This window comes from Larus michahellis, chromosome 8, assembly GCF_964199755.1.
Source record: "Larus michahellis chromosome 8, bLarMic1.1, whole genome shotgun sequence".
In the NCBI taxonomy this organism is placed as follows: domain Eukaryota; kingdom Metazoa; phylum Chordata; class Aves; order Charadriiformes; family Laridae; genus Larus; species Larus michahellis.
In genome coordinates, this window is record NC_133903.1 from 54,082,010 (window position 1) to 54,098,746 (window position 16,737).

A 16,737-nucleotide genomic window follows, 5' to 3' on the forward strand; every position below is an offset into this window, starting at 1 on the left:
CGACAAAGCTATCTAGCAAAGTGTCTAATAAAAGAAAAAAATCCTGTCCCATACTGTAGCTTTCTTGGTCCAGTGAAGCAGCATCCTCATGCATACAAATCTTGTAAAGTTACTTCTGATGGCTGCCTTCGTTTTTGTAAGCTAAAGTGCCATTTTCCTTTTTTACAGCTTAATTGAACCTAAATGCACCCATTTTCTGCAATGTGGTATTTTGGTAATTTTACTATTTGCTCGTAAGTTTTCCCTTAAGCAAACTGAAAGCTTCCCCTTTATCACTTCACTGGGCCAAGATTTCACACAGTATCCTGCTTGCTACAAAATATGATAGTGTTCTCTCTCACCTTGTTTCTTTTTTTCTTCTTTTACTTTCTTTTATAAAATTAGGATATCTAAGAAACCCCGAACACCGCGGAGCACTACATGGTGGGTGTGCTTATTCAAACAATGCCAATGCTCTTGTTCTCAGTGCATAGACATTTTGTGTTGGGTGGGGGGATGTACCAGGTGTCCCTCTCGTGGGGGTTCTCCGCTGGCTAGTAAGAAGAGAGTTCGTGCCGAGTGACAGTACTGGAGGGAGCGCTTATTTGTTACCTCTGCCCTTCCCGCGCCTGATTTCATGAAACTTGCCGGGACTTTTGCCCTGCGAGCCCTCTGCCTCTCTGTCGGATGTGTTTTAAATTGCTGGGTAGATGAGAGAGGTGTTGGGCAGATCACCCAAGCGGACCTGCAGGCGGCACGGTCGTACACGGCTCCTCTGGAAATGAAGCCAAAGCCAAACTGCTGTGCTCTGCCTTCTCTGCAATGGGAACATTTTTTTTTTTTCCGGGGGGGATTCTTTGTTCCTCTCACCATCCTGAAGCCATTGGGAATGCAGAAAAACGAGGCTGATTTCACCTATCTGATATCACCTGCCTGAGAGCCCATCTCTTGGAAAGCGGGTTAAGTCTCTGCTGCCCGGGAGCTGCCGGTGGCAGGTCCGCGGTGCCATTCCAGCGGGCACTCGCTGGCGTGCAACCGGCAATGGACGCTTTCCAGTAAGAGGGCACAGCAGCTGTAGGTCAGCTACAAATTATTTTTTGTGTTACGGAGAAATGAGATGACTGCTCAGTCCCGTGACTGTCAAACCTAGGCAGTCATATGGTAAAAATACCAAGAACCACTGGATAGCAATACATAACAGTTCCATGAGTACACTCTTGACCTGTCAAATTACAAATCCATTTCAGTTTGGTACGATGCACATGAATTCAGTTTGCAACTCTTTCTTTCTTTGGAATAATTTATAAACTCTTCACCTCAAATTGCGCAGAAATCAGGTGACTTTACAGTACATGGTAAATTACCTGAGCTATTTTCAATCCTGACTGCAGCTCTTTTATTAATTAAAACATATGTTCAATGGCAGTGTATACTGATTAAGTCTTCAAAACCAACATTAACACCAAACTTAGTCTTGTCATCATCAGTTACATGCAGTAACTGAGGTCACAGGTCAAAAAAATCTGCGTATTTACCCATCTCCATCTCATGCCTTTGGTGTTTAGCAACCATCATTAGCCGGAATAGCCAATGATCTTTTGATGACACGCAAATAATGAGCAAATGATTTTTGAGAAAATAAAATAAATTAAAAAATCGGGAAATTTGACTCCATCCTCTTCAGTTACTAAAATTCCCTTTAGTATCACTTGCAATTTAGCATCCATATGCATCTCAGGAAGATATAGTTGAAACATAAATCTATTCTGGGTCTTTTACTTGCAAAAATATCATACCTCAGCTATAATCATATGCAAAGACTTTTTAGAGGGCTTTGTAAATGCCATCCAAATTTATGATGGCATTTTTTGCCTTACAGCTATAGATGTTCTATCCCCAAAGCACCCACATAAAGGTATATTCTCCTATGGATGGCTGCAGTTTGTCCCTGCTGCTAGATCTAATCTGCCAAGTATGCTGAAAAACTCTCAAATAACATTTGAAAAGAAACAAATGTAGTCATGAATTTTAAACGATGAGATGTTTAAAGACGTCATTAGAAAATTTTTTTTATTCTTATTAAAATACATATTTATACAATGCAAAATTATACTGAAACTAACATTAAATGGAAGGGGGAAAATGAACTGTTATCTTGCTGTTTATTATGCTTCTAATTAAAGTTTTTAAATATAGAACTCATGAAATTATATTTTGAAGAAACTGGTAATATGTCGAGTACTAGTTTATTAGTTATGAAAGAACCACTTGGGTGACAAAGCAGGAACGAAGGCTAAGTTGAGACGTCTAAAACAGTCCAGCTGGTGTTGTAAACATAGGTACAAACAGATAAGGTAAAACACTCTACGGGAACATTGCACCAAATAATTGAAGGCAGATTTTAATGGGGTAGGGTTTTAAAATAATGGTGGATATTGTAGTGCTCAGTTTTAAAATTTAGGCAAGATTTTCCATCAGCATAAGCTGATGTTTCTCCTTTGTAAATGGAGCAGCGCTCCTTTACAAGGGAGAAATTTCAACCTTCTTTTTCCTAAGTGACATCAGAATTTTGATTCTAACTTGAATTATCATTTTTGGCTAAAAATTGCTGAGGAGTCCAAAAGCATTTAAAACCCAAAGCCATTGAATCCATTTAATGCGCCTTTGGCACCTCTCTCTCTCAGTCTTTTTTGAACATTCTGGTCCTCATTTTAATCAATCTCTTTTTATTAAGTTCTTTGGCTCATTTACTTGTACGTGCATTTGCTTTATTTTATTTGGAACATTTCTTTTGTAGTGTCTTGAAAAAGAGTTGTGACATTTCTTTTGGATAGCTTCTTAAGTATCTGGCAGTCACCTATGATACGACGTTGATGGGTACGGATAGATTAGCTCTGTTTTCCTGATGATCTGTCAGATGTCGAGTTCTGAGGAAACTGGTTGTGTGTGTTGGTGATGCATATGCAGTAGTTTGATAAGTGAATAGAGGGGGAGCTTTCATTTTTCTCCTGTAAAATCATTGTTTATTAAGCTGGATTTGGTCTTGTGAAGCGAGGTACTCACTGGCAGGTAGCTCATCAGTGATCACGGTAACTCAGAACGCGGCCAGGGGAGGAAGTATCTATTCAGAACGTAGAAATTAAAGAGCACTTCATTAGGATGAGTGAATTTCCATCTGCGTTGTGTTTTGTGTATACTGGAGCAACTAATACAGTAAACTGATGGATGGCAGTTAGTGTGATCATATCTCAGCTGATGACAAATAAAGTTTGCTCAGCATTAAGTAGAACAGATTTATTATGATTGACAGTAGTATAGCCATCAAAATTTCAAGAAGCTTGAAATTAAGAATCCCCCAGAAAAAAAAAAAAAAAAAGCAGCTGATCAGCATTTCTGTTGATACTGATTTCAGTGAAATTGCTGGAGTAATTTGCACAGAAGTATGAAAATTCCATGAAAAATTCTTCCCATGTATCAGTTTTTTCTTCAACAGCCACCTTGGTTTTTTGCATCATCTATTTGTTCTGCATGTTGTTGAGTTCATTGTCCACCTGGTAATACCTGAGCTTCCGTGATTCCTTTTCATAGCGCCCCTTGAGAATGAAGATCCAAACCCTATTTCATTCATAGCTTTTGTTACGAAATCTCCATCAAGAATCTAGTGGCAGAGAGCTACTGGGAATATTGGGGTCATTATCCAAAAGTCATCTTTGGAGATGAAATTTAGCTGGTCTACCAATGTGGCTAACTTGAGATGGAGTTATTGTTTGGGATGTGTGCAGTCAGAATCAAGTTAGTAATTAATCAAATGAAATCGGATGGATATACAGATACAGGCACAGATATAGCTCTAGATTTGGAGAGAAGGGGAATTGTTCTCCTCTTACACAGCTGTGACTCCATTCGCTTCATCGAAGTTAATCCTAATTTCAGTACCTCTCTTAGCAAGGTACATAGGTGTGTGGGAAATAGTTTTATAGATATTTATTGGTTCTGGGAAGGATTTGTGCATTCAATTCTCACGCATCATTTTCTGGTCCATTTAAATATATGTCAGCCTCATACATGAAAATTTGAAGATCTTTAGCTGTACTCAAGGAAGACTCTTATGTGGTGCGTTTCTAGTACTGGCAAACATAAGGAGGTAGAGGAATTAAAACCATCACAATGCTCCAGTGCCCCTTAGAAGATGAGGAGCATGAAGTATTCCTGTGCATTCACTGATTAAACTTGGGCTGGAGGTTTGCGAAGTGCAGAGTTTTGGAAAGTCTTACTGCGGGACTTCAACATCCGTGCAATGGCTCCAGTAACCAGAGTCTCTCAAGGACAAGGATCCCATTTACGCTTGCATTATGCATTGAGCAGAAGGGTGTGATGCATGATGTGGAATGAACAAAATAACTTGTGTGTTTAGGGAAATGCCAAATTAATGAAAATTCAGAAAGCTCTAATGTTGAAAAGGCACACAAATTCCTTGATAGAAATATAATGCTGCTAACAGTTTCAAGATTATTGTTGTCTGAATTTTCTGCTTATTGTGTACTGCAATTAAAATTCTTTTCAACTGAAAAACCAATGTCAAATTAATATTTCCTTTTGGAAAAAAATACGAAAGTACACATCTTGTTCCATTTAGCACCATCATGGTCTTTGATCTGGTTCCCTCTGTCCAGTGAAAAAAACGGATTTGTGTTAATGGGAGCAGGCTAAGACCATATATGTTTGGCGTACGTATACTTATAGAATCACATGAACACAAGTACAGTAAGTTAAAGTAACACACCCACTCAGACTTCCATCTGTGTTTTATGCCACAAATCCCTTTATTTTCTTTTTTATTTAGCAATTAACTTTTCCATTTATTCTGTAGTTAAAAGCTGCCATAAGATGAAAATAGACTAAGTCTGATTTTCTTCTCTTGCACTCTAAATAACATTCAGAGGAGACTCAGACCTGCATTATGAAATCTGTGTTTCCTAAAAGTGCCAGGTGTGGCTGTGATTTGGACAACCGTCCTATACACAGAATAGTAAGAAACACTTTTAAACCCCACCTGGGTTACCCAGCCGTTGTGTTCTGGCTGTTCTTGTTTATTCCTTGCTCGGAGCAGATGGATAGAAAGAGGCAGGGAACGGGGAGGATCCTTGGCTCCATTCCCTATTCACCGGCCAGCGCAGCTGAGGCGGGTTGGGGGATATTGTAATTTGTTGCCTCCCCGCACCAGAGAGGAGACAGAGGAGAGTCGGGACTCAGAGGTGTCCTTACGAGTTGGCACTGCCCCTTCCTTGGGGCCATGCGAAGTGCTGAAATCTGGTTTTCAGTGCAGTGGTCCCCAATATTCATTAGCTCTTGGGAACAACGGTGAGGAAAGCGGCGCAAGGCAGCAGCATCCTCCCTGGGCTCTGCCCTGGGTAGCTTCAGTTTTAACTTTTTAATTTCCTGCATCCCTGAGCAACACAGGAGGGGAGGCTGCGGACTGGGGACCACTAAATGTGTTAAAACTCATTAGGTACGAAACAGAAGACCTTTAAAACTAGCCAAGAGGCTCGGGCATGGGTGCCAAAAATTAAACACCTAATTCCATATTTAGTCATTTATCTTAGTTCCCGCCTCACAGTTGTTAATATACACCATGCCATCTCATAGGTGGCCTGGTTTTCATAGGCACCGGGCACCTACAATGCTCACTCGAGTGTTGAGACTGCTTACCTAAAAGTGACACTTGTAGTATCAGATTTTAATTTTTGTGGGTGATTAAACCCGAGTTTCCTCGCTCTCAGCTCCTGAAAGGAGCTTTGATGGAATGACCAGCATTGTAACATATGGCTTAGCAAGGGGGAAAAAAAAGAAAATGAGTATTAGAAATGGATGGACTAAAGAATACGCAGGATATATCAGGCACATTAACCAAACATATGGTGCTAAATGAGATATTTTTTTAAAATTGCAAAAAAATTGACATTCCTGGCAGTCTCAAGGATAATGTGACATGGCTGTGATAAATTTAGAAGAATGGGACATATTTTGGCTTGTTCTTGGAAACCTTTTTCTTGCATGCCGACTGTATTTCTTCTTTTATTAACCCATTCAACGAATGTTTGAATTTTGCTGCTAGAGCACCATGCTAGCGCAACATAAAATGTGAATGATGCTAATTGCTTTGCACTGCCTAACTTTCTGTCATACCCTCCCCTCTTAAAGGACAAAACATGCTTTGGAAATGAGCTGGCAAGCTCATCTCATTCTTTCTCTTGGTCAATATTAAGTGATGTAATTAAGCTCCTGTTTGCATATTCTTCTGAACTAGGATGCAGCCATTTTTTTCTTGAGATCTGATGGATATGATCACTCAAAATAAAATGTGTCATTACAAACCTCAAACAAAATAAAAACATGGTAGAGTTGGACCGTTCCAAACCAATACATTTCAGAATACACTGAAATAAATAAAAACCACCAAGTAGCCATAATAGTGGCAATCAGAATGACGATAACAAACAAATATAACAAAAGTAGGAACCAATTATCAGTGCTTCAAGTTGTCTTTCTACGCAATTTTACAACATCGTGTTACATTAGAATCTCTATTTTCACATGAAGACAGCTGCCTCGACCATATAAAATCCATCCCCACATGAACATGACGCTGCTCAGCATTGCCACAGTGCAAGGGCATTCCTCAGCTTTGTTGCAGCTCCTCGAGTTCCAGTGTTTGGACTCAATCACATGAACTTGCTACAGCTTTAAAACATATTCCACTGTTCTCTCTAGCCCTACCAGGGTTGAGATGAGTCAAGCAGGTTTTTAAGCACAGGGCTAAAAGAACAGCTTCTTCGCTTTCTCAGAAGCTTTATCACCTTTCCCATAACCCCAAAGAGGGTACGCAACTAGAGGATATGGGGGAAAGCAGAGAATTCATGAGCCAGCTGAACCATACAGTGGGTAGACTTAGAGCCCTTGCTCCTTCCGTGACCTCCGTTGCTTGCCTGGGACTCCTGTCCCCTCCTGGATCTCTGCTCATGGGCTGCAGAGCCATCAGCTGCCTGAGGGACCTTCTGCCTCCACGCAAGAGTGCTGCACGACCTTGCAGTTAGAGCAGCTCACAAGCAGGCGTGTTTTACTGTGATAATCCCCGTGCATAAACAGTCTCTCGTTCTATCCATGATATTTTGCACTTAAGAGGGATGGAGCCTGCTACGTTAAAACCTTCCTTGGGGGAAAACGGAGCCCCTTCCACAGCCCAGCACAGAAAAGATGTACCCACATGTACCCATGGCCTTGCTGCCGCCAGCGTAATTCCTCTACCCCTCCCCAAGCACAAATGTCACCACTGACCCTCGACGTTGTGTTTAGGGCTGGGGCTGACACTCATTTGGTGTTTCCATCCCCAGTTCCTCTACCATAAGGAAATCTGGGTGAAGAGCACCTTTACTTCTTTTGAGTATCCTTGTCCTGGATATGGACACTCAAACACAGAGCAATAACTAAGTTACATCCCAACGCGCCATTTGAGCAGAAATTCAGCGTTGGAATATTGCAGTGAAACACCTTAGTTCAGTCTCCTTTTCTCTCTTACCCCGAAACTGAACCAGCTCTTTTTGCTTTTGTCCCCACTCCAAAGTCCTTAAGACCAGTATGAAAAAAAACCCAACCCAGTATTTTTCTTGCACAATAGTCTGTCAGTTGTAAACTTTTATTTTTGAAAGATTGAGTGCGGAACCTTTCTTGCCATGACACAACACCATGACAGCAAACCCTTGTAGCAAACTGTTTCAAGGCGGAAAGCTGCAAGTACAACACTGGAACTCTAACCACTCCCTTACTTTATTTAACTTTCTGAAATATAAACTGGAAAACCTCACTGAAACCATTAAGACCCCAGCAGTGCAGCGTATAAAGTAAAAGAAGGCTCCTGCATATTGCAATCAACATCCCAGGGACTATAAAACTAGTGTTATTAAATATAAAGTTAATAATATCGTCCAGAGATAATATTGTCCAGGCCTCTCTCTTTACTTTTTAACAATTAAATTCTATAAAATACAGAGCTGGAAATAAGGTTGAATGACTTTGCTAGTGGAAGTTCAACTTCCACATTGTCTGATATTTCGCTTTCGCACCTGAAACCTCAACTGTTCTGCACCTTTGTTTTGCTACATCCCTACGGATATGCAAAATGTCTGATGTACTGTATATACTGGAAATGATGTGTTTTCAGAGTATGTGCAGATGATCAGAATACCCATATGCCTCTACAGCTATAAAAATATAGAGAATAATAGGGACACACGTACATATTCTTCATCTATGTGCTGTAATAGTCTTTTATCCAAGCACAAATCATATGCAGAAAAGGCTTGGATTTTAAGAGCCTATTGCAATATAGTCATTCCACTAATTTCTTCGGTGCCACGGGCTTGATATGATATCAACAGGAGTTACTCTTACAGAGTATAACAAACCGGTCATATTAGCATTACACCATTTCTGCCTGTCCACGGGAGAGGTTTCACCCAATGGCAACTTAACTCTGATTTTCATTGGAAGCCTTTGATATAGTTCAAGGGCATAATAACAACTCTGAAATAATTCCAGTGTGGCTTCTAATATCAAGACACAAATACCATTCACCCTTTAAAAAAAATTTGAAAGCAAAAGGGAACCACATAAATATATACCTTTGAAGTCAAGAGAGTAAGGAGAGGCAGAGTTTGAACTCAGAAAACTTCATTCTCTAGTTGTGCCTTGAGTCGTGCAGCACATTTAAAAGATCCATTTGCAATAATCTACTAAACCAGTGAGTGAAAGACAGAACTCATAAAAAGCCTGTAAAAATCCAAATGCTCCAGCTATTACAGATTTCTAAAAATAAAGCAGAGTAGGTTTCAGTAGAAATAATAAGCTGCATCTTATCCATATTTCAGATTTAAAAGAAAAATATGGCTGCCTTTTAGTACTCGTTTCTCGGAGCAAACCATGGCTGCTTCTGCCTCAAAAAAAAGACCACAAATAAAAGTGAGCTTTCAGCTTGCTGTTGTATTCCGTTTCATTTGTCCTTTAAGTTTTTCTAGCTGCTTCTGCACCCACTTTCACAATGCATAGGCTGTCGTTCCATGACCTAGCATTATTAAATTGCACTTATCAATCATTCTTGCCAGGAATGCCATCGCCAACTACATTAAAGAAGTCAGAGAAGTCTGGTTTCAGCAGTCCCTCGCCTTCGCAGACCTCCTCCCTTGGAACGGCTTTCACACAGCACCATCGACCTGTCATTACAGGACCCAGAGGTGAGGCCTAACCCAAGAGCCCCCCAGGCAGCTTAAACGTTAGCCACGGCACCCAGTGGCCGTCCCAGCGCCTTTCCACGGAAAGTCATCGCCACCTGTGACCCAGCCAGCGAGAGGCTGTGCTTCAGAAGCTTGATAACCCGGAGGTTTTAGTTGTCAAGACCCGCATTCGGTTTTGCTAGGCTGGGCTGCTTGGTAAATCTCCTGGTGACCGCTCACCAGTGCCTAAGGTGGAAACGCTGGTTTCTGGGGGCTTGGGGTTTTATTTGAAGAGGGTGGGGAAAGGGACTGACTGTGTTACAGAGAGTGTCTTCTGCTTGTGTCCATTCATAGCACAGATTCGGTCTAACCGCTCGAGATAGGGACCCATCGCTCCCTTCTGAACCACGCCTGTCTTCCAGCACCGTGGCTTTGTTTCTGCCAGTCCTTTAGTGCTTGTGTTGTTGGTATCGACGTGCTGAAGAACCGCCTTGTTAGGGGACTTCTTTGGAGTTGGTTCCTGCAATGCTTTGGCTGGTTTTCTTCACAGTACTCTTCTGACTGTCTTTCCAAGTAAAAGAGATGTCCTCTGGGTCTAGATGTACTTACACGTTTTTGTTAGAAAGCTGCATTTGCATTTAGCCTAGAAAACTAAATGCAATACTCAGTTCACGTTTGAAAAGGAACTCGCTTGGGCATAGTAATATACACAAATGAATGAATCTTCTTACAAACCTCTTTGGAAGATATAAAAATAGGAATGAATGGTTGTGACATGTTTCTTTCTGCTGTGAAATTTTGTCTCATTTAGACAAGATTATTAAGGAATTGGTCGAATGGTGAAGCATAAAAAGACATATTAGCAATTCATACTGGAAATTATTTTGAAATGTCTGTTTGGCTTTAGTGGGGTTTTACTGAGGGCAGCATAAAGCAGGAGGAGCCTCTTTGTCTGCACAGGCCAGGTGATGGGGTGGGACGTAGTGGAACTGCACTAAGTTGAAGCGAGGTCAGAATTGCACTTCATGGGGTTTTGTGCTTTGTTAAATCTCCTTATTGTATCTTTGATTTGTTGTGGTTAATCCCATAAAAATTATTTATTACCCTTAGACACACACCTAGATCCTCAGAAGACCTTAGGCATCTAAATTCTATACAGATTTCCCTTGAAATTTGGATATGAGCTATCTGGTAAATATATCTTTTAAAAGCCTTGATAATTGGTGATACAAGTATGAATAATATGAATGTTCCATTAACATTATATTCAGTGCACATCAGCTGACTCTGAATTCCTATCTTTTAGAAGTTCAGCCTTTTAGATTTGAGTTGTCGATTGATTGGTTAATAGGCCTTTCTTTATTTAGCTATGTTTTACCTCACACTTATTTTTTAGGATCATTGAATGCCTTTGTCTGCCCCTGCTTAGACCCTCTGTATTTTGGATTTTTGTGTGGTTGAGAGAGGAAATGTATCACTGATGAGGTCTTGTTTAAATCTCATCTACAGTCTGTTTTTACAAGACTTTTTCTATGCACCAGGGGATATCCATCGGCTATGTGAGAAGAACATTCAGAGACGGCCAGAATTTGAAAGAGCAAATACAATGACTACAGTTCCCAAATTTTGTTTGTTTGGAAGGAGATGTCTTTCCTAACTCCATAAAGAAGTAACACAGTTTTAATCATCACGATTCCTAACACGTTAACTAAAACTTCTTCTGCAACATCATTTGGAAGCATCTTCTATTTTATGCTTGTTCACAAAGTCTTACAGACTTTCAGAAAAAAAAAAATCCCTCTGAATCCATCCATGGATTCTTGAAGTGTCATCATCCTGGAAAGATCTTCTTCCAGACCTCCTTCTTTGTTCTTTTTGGACATTCCTCGTCAGTATTCTTCTTCCACAGCACACTGGCTGTGTTTATTTCTCTTCCACAACAATCGTTCTGTTAGTAAAGGGTAAGATACTGAGACGGATTATTCTCTGCAAATCCAGCTTTGTTCTTTATCCCATTGCCTCCAGTGTACTTTAGGACAGTAAGCAGAAGAGAGAAGCTTTTCAGGTATCAAAAGTGGCAACATACAGAGTATAATGCAATCATATAAGAGGATATAATCTTCGAGCAATTCATAGCCACCATTAGTTACTGGAAGTTGTACCTTTCTGCAGAAAGGATTGGTATAATATAGTACATACACGTTGGATATCTCTTTGGATACCTCTGCATTATGTAAATGGTCAGTGGCAGGTCATACTGAGTGGTCTTCAGAAAAGTAAGAGCAGGATTTAATTTTCAGTCAGCAGAGATATTTCAGAGAAAGGAAAGTCATGAGTAAGTAGGTCACCATCAGAGTAAGCTCCTCAGCCAACTGAACGATTACAAGAAGGTTCAATCTCCTTCTGATGTTCATATGTGCAAGTTTATCACTTGGATGTGTATATGAGATGCATTTGTAAAGCATGATCAAAATAGACAGCAGAGAAGAAGCTGTAGACTATTCATGGCAGGTGTTGTCATTGACAACCAGTGATTTATAACTTCTCGGGAATATTCACGAATCTATCACACGCTTCCAAACATTCCTTAGAACACAGTGCACGTCTTATGCTGGGGTATCCCAGGATACTGAGTGCCCTTCCCAGTGATCCCCACATTGAGTCGTTTTGGAAACAAAACTTGCTTGGAGGAGGAGTAGATCCTTAAGAGGATTTCTCCATTCAATCAGAGGTGCTCCATTCAATCAACCAGTTGGAAAGCCTCTGTTCTCGTGAAATTGCCTGTACTGTACTGCGTTGTGGAAGGCTGCGCACTAGTTTGCTGTCTGCATTGGTGCTGCTGCCAGTACCCAACCCAGCTGGGCAGTAGCCAGCAGAGAGGATCTGAGCTGGCTGACCAAAGGACCAGATGTGCAGTGAGTGCTGGCGCATGGATGCCAATGCTTCAGTGACTCCTCAGTAGTTCCAACAGATGGTGGTAAGATCCAAGTTTCTTTGGTGATAAGCTAGCAAAGTGATTCATGGAGCCTCACTTGATGATGGCAGTTTTTTGGGCATGACTCTATGAATGCACCATATGTCTTCTCTGGACCAGCGTGGTTAGGATTCAGTGTCTGGCAGATGGTAAACTGATCACCTATAGGTGGCTTTAGCATCACTATCAGTTTTAGAATTTATTTCAAAGCATTGAAAATTTAAGCAGTTAGATCCCTATCTCCTACGCAGCATACTTTTGTTACCTGCAAGTTAGATTATTTGGTGGTCAGCGTAGCTCACTACAGTACTCCAGTATTGCAAAGCCATCATGTATTGCTGGCATCTTACAAAGTTTCCCAGACATTAGCCCGCTTGAACTCTTTACCAGACAGTGAAGGATTTAAATGCTATGGGTGACAGCAGTATTTACATAAGTGGTTTTAGGTTTCCATGTATTGCTACTTACACTCTAGTGACTTTATATCTGGAGCTGGCTGAAACGTTAAATTGACCACGATCTTGTAAACCACGGATATACGGCAGCCTGTGCTGTAGAGCATTCAAGCATTTCCACAGAATATGACAGCATAGATCCTGCAAGCCAAAAAGCAAGGAAGAAAAGGCAAGGAAAGAAAAAAAGATAAGAATGAGATGGTATGTTAGGAAGATAAATGAAGGAGAAACACAATTACAAGAAACAAGAAATACAGCACAATGGGAAGAACCCAAGGAAATGGGTGTGTGAGCAGAAAAAAAAGAAAGGATGAAAGTCAACTAGTGGAGTGGTTCCCATTATATTCATTTCCTCCATAATAAGCATTGCCATTGAGATTTTTATCAGGACAAGGCCTACCAGGGAAACTCTGCAGGATAGTTGGCAAAAAAGTTGGCAAAAAAGTGATGTCAATATCGGGGAAGACACTGTGCCCTTCTCTATCAAACTGCTCCCCAGGGTCACCACAGTGTCAGTGCCTGTTAGCTGTCTCCTGTCAGCCAGCTTCAAGCGAATCAAAGCGATAATTCCTGCTACCTCGCTCCAGAGCTACTCAATGTGAAAGGACATTTTGTAATATCCTGTTCCATACGACTATCTGTGGCTGCTCCTCGATGCTGTCAGCTGGCAGACTAATGTAACCTTCTACTTTCCTTTGAATTTTGACAAAAACAAAGCGGTGCAAGTTCATTCCGATACACCTCAGATCAGGGGTCGGTAACGTAAGACAGCCGAAAGAGGCGAGAGCCACACCACAAGGGTAAGAAAGTCGAGTGGAAACCGTAAATAGCGTAACGCTGGCCGACAGATGAGCGTTGCTTCTGCAGCAGCACGAAGGGATGCCCCAGTTTACAATGTCAGGAGAGCTGACCGTGGAGGTGAAGATTCTGATTTTTCTCCTCTCACTTTGAGATAATACCATGCTGAAGGAAAAACAGTTTCCTACCAGATGGCCCCAAGGTCAGGGTTTAGTAATTACCAGACACCTCACCCAAACTGCCATCTACTCCCATATCCCAGGCAGGGGAGGGCAGAGAGGAAGGCTTGCAAACGGTTAAAGCTTCAGCTAAACAAAAGTCAGGAACCGTGTAATTAAAACTCTACCTTTGTTGTATTGTAAAGAGTTAGCCTGTGACATAGGAAATATTTAAAGGAGCGGGCTGTTCAGCTAATTTGTGTGTGAGTGAACTGCTTAGACAGTCCTATCCTAAATTAACTGTAAGGCCACCCACTGAGATTGCCTCATAAAGGGCCATGATTGCTCAGCTTCGTTTTGTATAACCGTTCAATAATTACTAGATAAATGCATAACTAAAAGCTCTATTACACTAATAATTTGTACTGAGATAGATGTGTGGGACACCATGCTGGGTTAATTTGTCATCCCTGCAGCAAACTTCTAAAGAGGGCTCTTTTGCAGAGGAATTGTGTTAATATGTTGCTCCAGTGAGGACATGTTAGAGCAACAAGATGACTTGGTCGCTTAATCTCCTAAAGAGGCAAAATGCCTGGAGGGTAAGTGCCAGAAAGAAGAATGGGGGGTGATTAACACAGTGGACCCAGATTTAAACTCATCCTGACAAAAGGAGCTGATCTAACTGAGCAAAAGAATGAAAAAAGGTGGAGTGTTAAAAATACCAATAGGATTTCATGCATCCCTAAAAAATAATATACAAATAAAGTGCTACAGGACCAAAGTATTTTGCCCGTGCTTTTACTGATTCTGCAGTTCAGTTTCTTTGCTCTCTTTGATGTATCCGTGAAGTTAAACTATATGCTTTAAACAGTGCAGTGAACTATAATATTTTTATCTCTGCTTTATGCTAAATTCTTCTAGCTTCAGACACACACAAAAAGCACATTATTGCTTTAAATATGGAACCCATGTTTAAGCATCAGAGCTCTGGATTTTCAACCTCCTCTATTGACAGAACCATAAATCATGTTAAAGTTAAGTGAATTACTGTAGCGTGGAACTATAGCTTTAACAATGTTTATGTAGTATCAGCTTACCATCTACAGAATGAAAGGGGGGAAAAACACTGATATTAGAAATGGGAATGTGGAGTCCTATTAACTTAACAGCAATATATCACTCCAAAGTCACAGATTCCATTACCATGCCCTTTTTAGTATCAAAGCAGAATTATATCATCACACACATAAAGGTTGTGGTTTTTAAGAGAATTTACATTTCTATTGTAAACTTATCAACTGCATTTCATTATAAGAAAGACATGATATATTCTCCTAGCAGCAGTTTTTATCTTCTATGTGGGAATACATCATGTGTATTAAAAACAATAATAATATGCAAAAGTTGCCAGCATTTGACGTGAAGTAAGAATTCTACGAATAGGTTAAATTAGATTTATTTTTTTGACCTCTAGCTGTGGTCTTGGAAGGAAGGAGTGCTTTCTATAGGTATGGTTTTTGTTTCTATACCTTGAAATCAGTTCTGTAGTATTCTGATCTCCCAAAGGCAGAAGAATTTTGACATGTTTTAAAACAATCTGCTCAAAATAGCTAACTTAACTGGCCCCCTGCCTATGCCAGAATCTGGAACCCCCGCTCGGTTCAGCTCTACAGGTTTTCAAAAGCAGGCTGTAATACTCACAATCCGGAGTACACCACTATACCCTGTGCCCAAACACAGCTTTAAGCATATTTTCTTTTTGCTAGGAACTCCGTGGGCCCTGGCAAAATGTCCTTCTGCCTCCCACTTGCTACCACAAAATCTCTTACAGAAAGAGTATTTCTGAAAAAAAAAAGAAAGATCCAGGTGCCTTATCCCACTCTTCGGAGCAGCAGAAGGGGGCTGAGCGCCAGCCCCAGCGTGGAGATACTGTGGGGCTGTTTTTTCAGCAGTGCTTAGCCGACCACCTGCGCTTGACTTCTGGAGCTGAGAGGTAGACATTCGGCAGTTCAGTCCTTCTTTTGAAGTCCACGGGCAGGAACAGATCCGCCACCCATCGTATTTAGGGTATTTTTACATCTCTTGCATTGGTCAGCTGTTGATATTATATTTTGAATGTTTCACCTACGTTTGCCTACGTAATGTGGAAGTAAGTGATACCTAAATTTTAGCCATGCTGAGAGGGCATGGCCTATTTTTCTTCTCCCACCCCATGATTTCCCAGCCTGGTCAGTGTAAATGGGAATGCAAGACAGGATCGGTTTGAATTTGGCTCACCCATGGACCTGACAGACACGTTACTAAAGAGCCCCTTTGCACCACTATGGGATTTAAGCGATACTTAAGTTTTCCACTGATCGGAATTCCCTTCGGAGGGCTGGTCCCAGGACTGGTCAGTCCTACCCTCAGCAGCTCAATGTTTAACTAGAGGCAAGTCCTTGCTAACCTGAATAAGAGACTGCTCTACATTTATCACCCTAAAATCGATTCCTAATGGGCAGTAAGAAAAATGGGGACTTTCAGAAACCTTTGAAAGAGTTACAGGGACGCAGTTCCCATTGAAATTCAAAAGGAGTTAATGAATTCTCTCAGGACCTCTGCAAATCCCAGCCCAAGTTTCTTAATTATTTTTTTTCTTGTTTGGGTAACTGCTTTCATCACAAAAATCTATGGGCTTAAAGCTATTGTTTTAGGCTTCCATTCTTTACCTCTTGTATTGTATTATACACAGAAGTGTAAGTTCCTTTCAACAAATTTGGATTATTGCCAGATCTCCTTATTAAAAAGTCACTCTTCATATTTCCGATAAACACAGCTGTTTCATGGTGTTTGAAAGCATTTCACATCAGCCAGCATGGTGGCTTAGCCAATTAGTACTCTAATATGGTCAATTTTCAGAATAAGTACCTTTGGGGTACAAAGGGTGGGATACATCTTGCATAATTTGAACTGGCACTTGCATCACTTAAATGCTCGGAGAAAGCTTACAGCATGCAGGGAGTTAAAGCAACTTAGGAGCCTGAAGTGGAAATATCTAGCAGAACAAACTGTTCTATAACATTTCCAGGGAAATGACTTTTAAAAAAATACTTTCTTAATTGTAATGA

General features: G+C 40.8%; 1 protein-coding gene across 26 annotated transcripts in view; it reads left to right on the plus strand.

Annotated features, from left to right (window-relative positions):
• Positions 1 to 16,737, plus strand: part of NFIA (nuclear factor I A) — a 363,628-nt gene that overhangs the window by 299,562 nt on the left and 47,329 nt on the right. For 11 of the 26 annotated variants that reach the window (XM_074598846.1, XM_074598837.1, XM_074598836.1 and 8 more), the window contains 2 exons: positions 385 to 423; positions 9,138 to 9,266. The exons of 6 other annotated variants lie outside the window; for them this stretch is intronic. In XM_074598846.1, coding sequence (XP_074454947.1) covers positions 385 to 423; positions 9,138 to 9,266 — 168 coding nt within the window. The remainder of the gene's footprint in view (positions 1 to 384; positions 424 to 9,137; positions 9,267 to 16,737) is intronic. 9 more of the 26 variants (XM_074598848.1, XM_074598842.1, XM_074598855.1 and 6 more) reach the window with 2 other exon arrangements.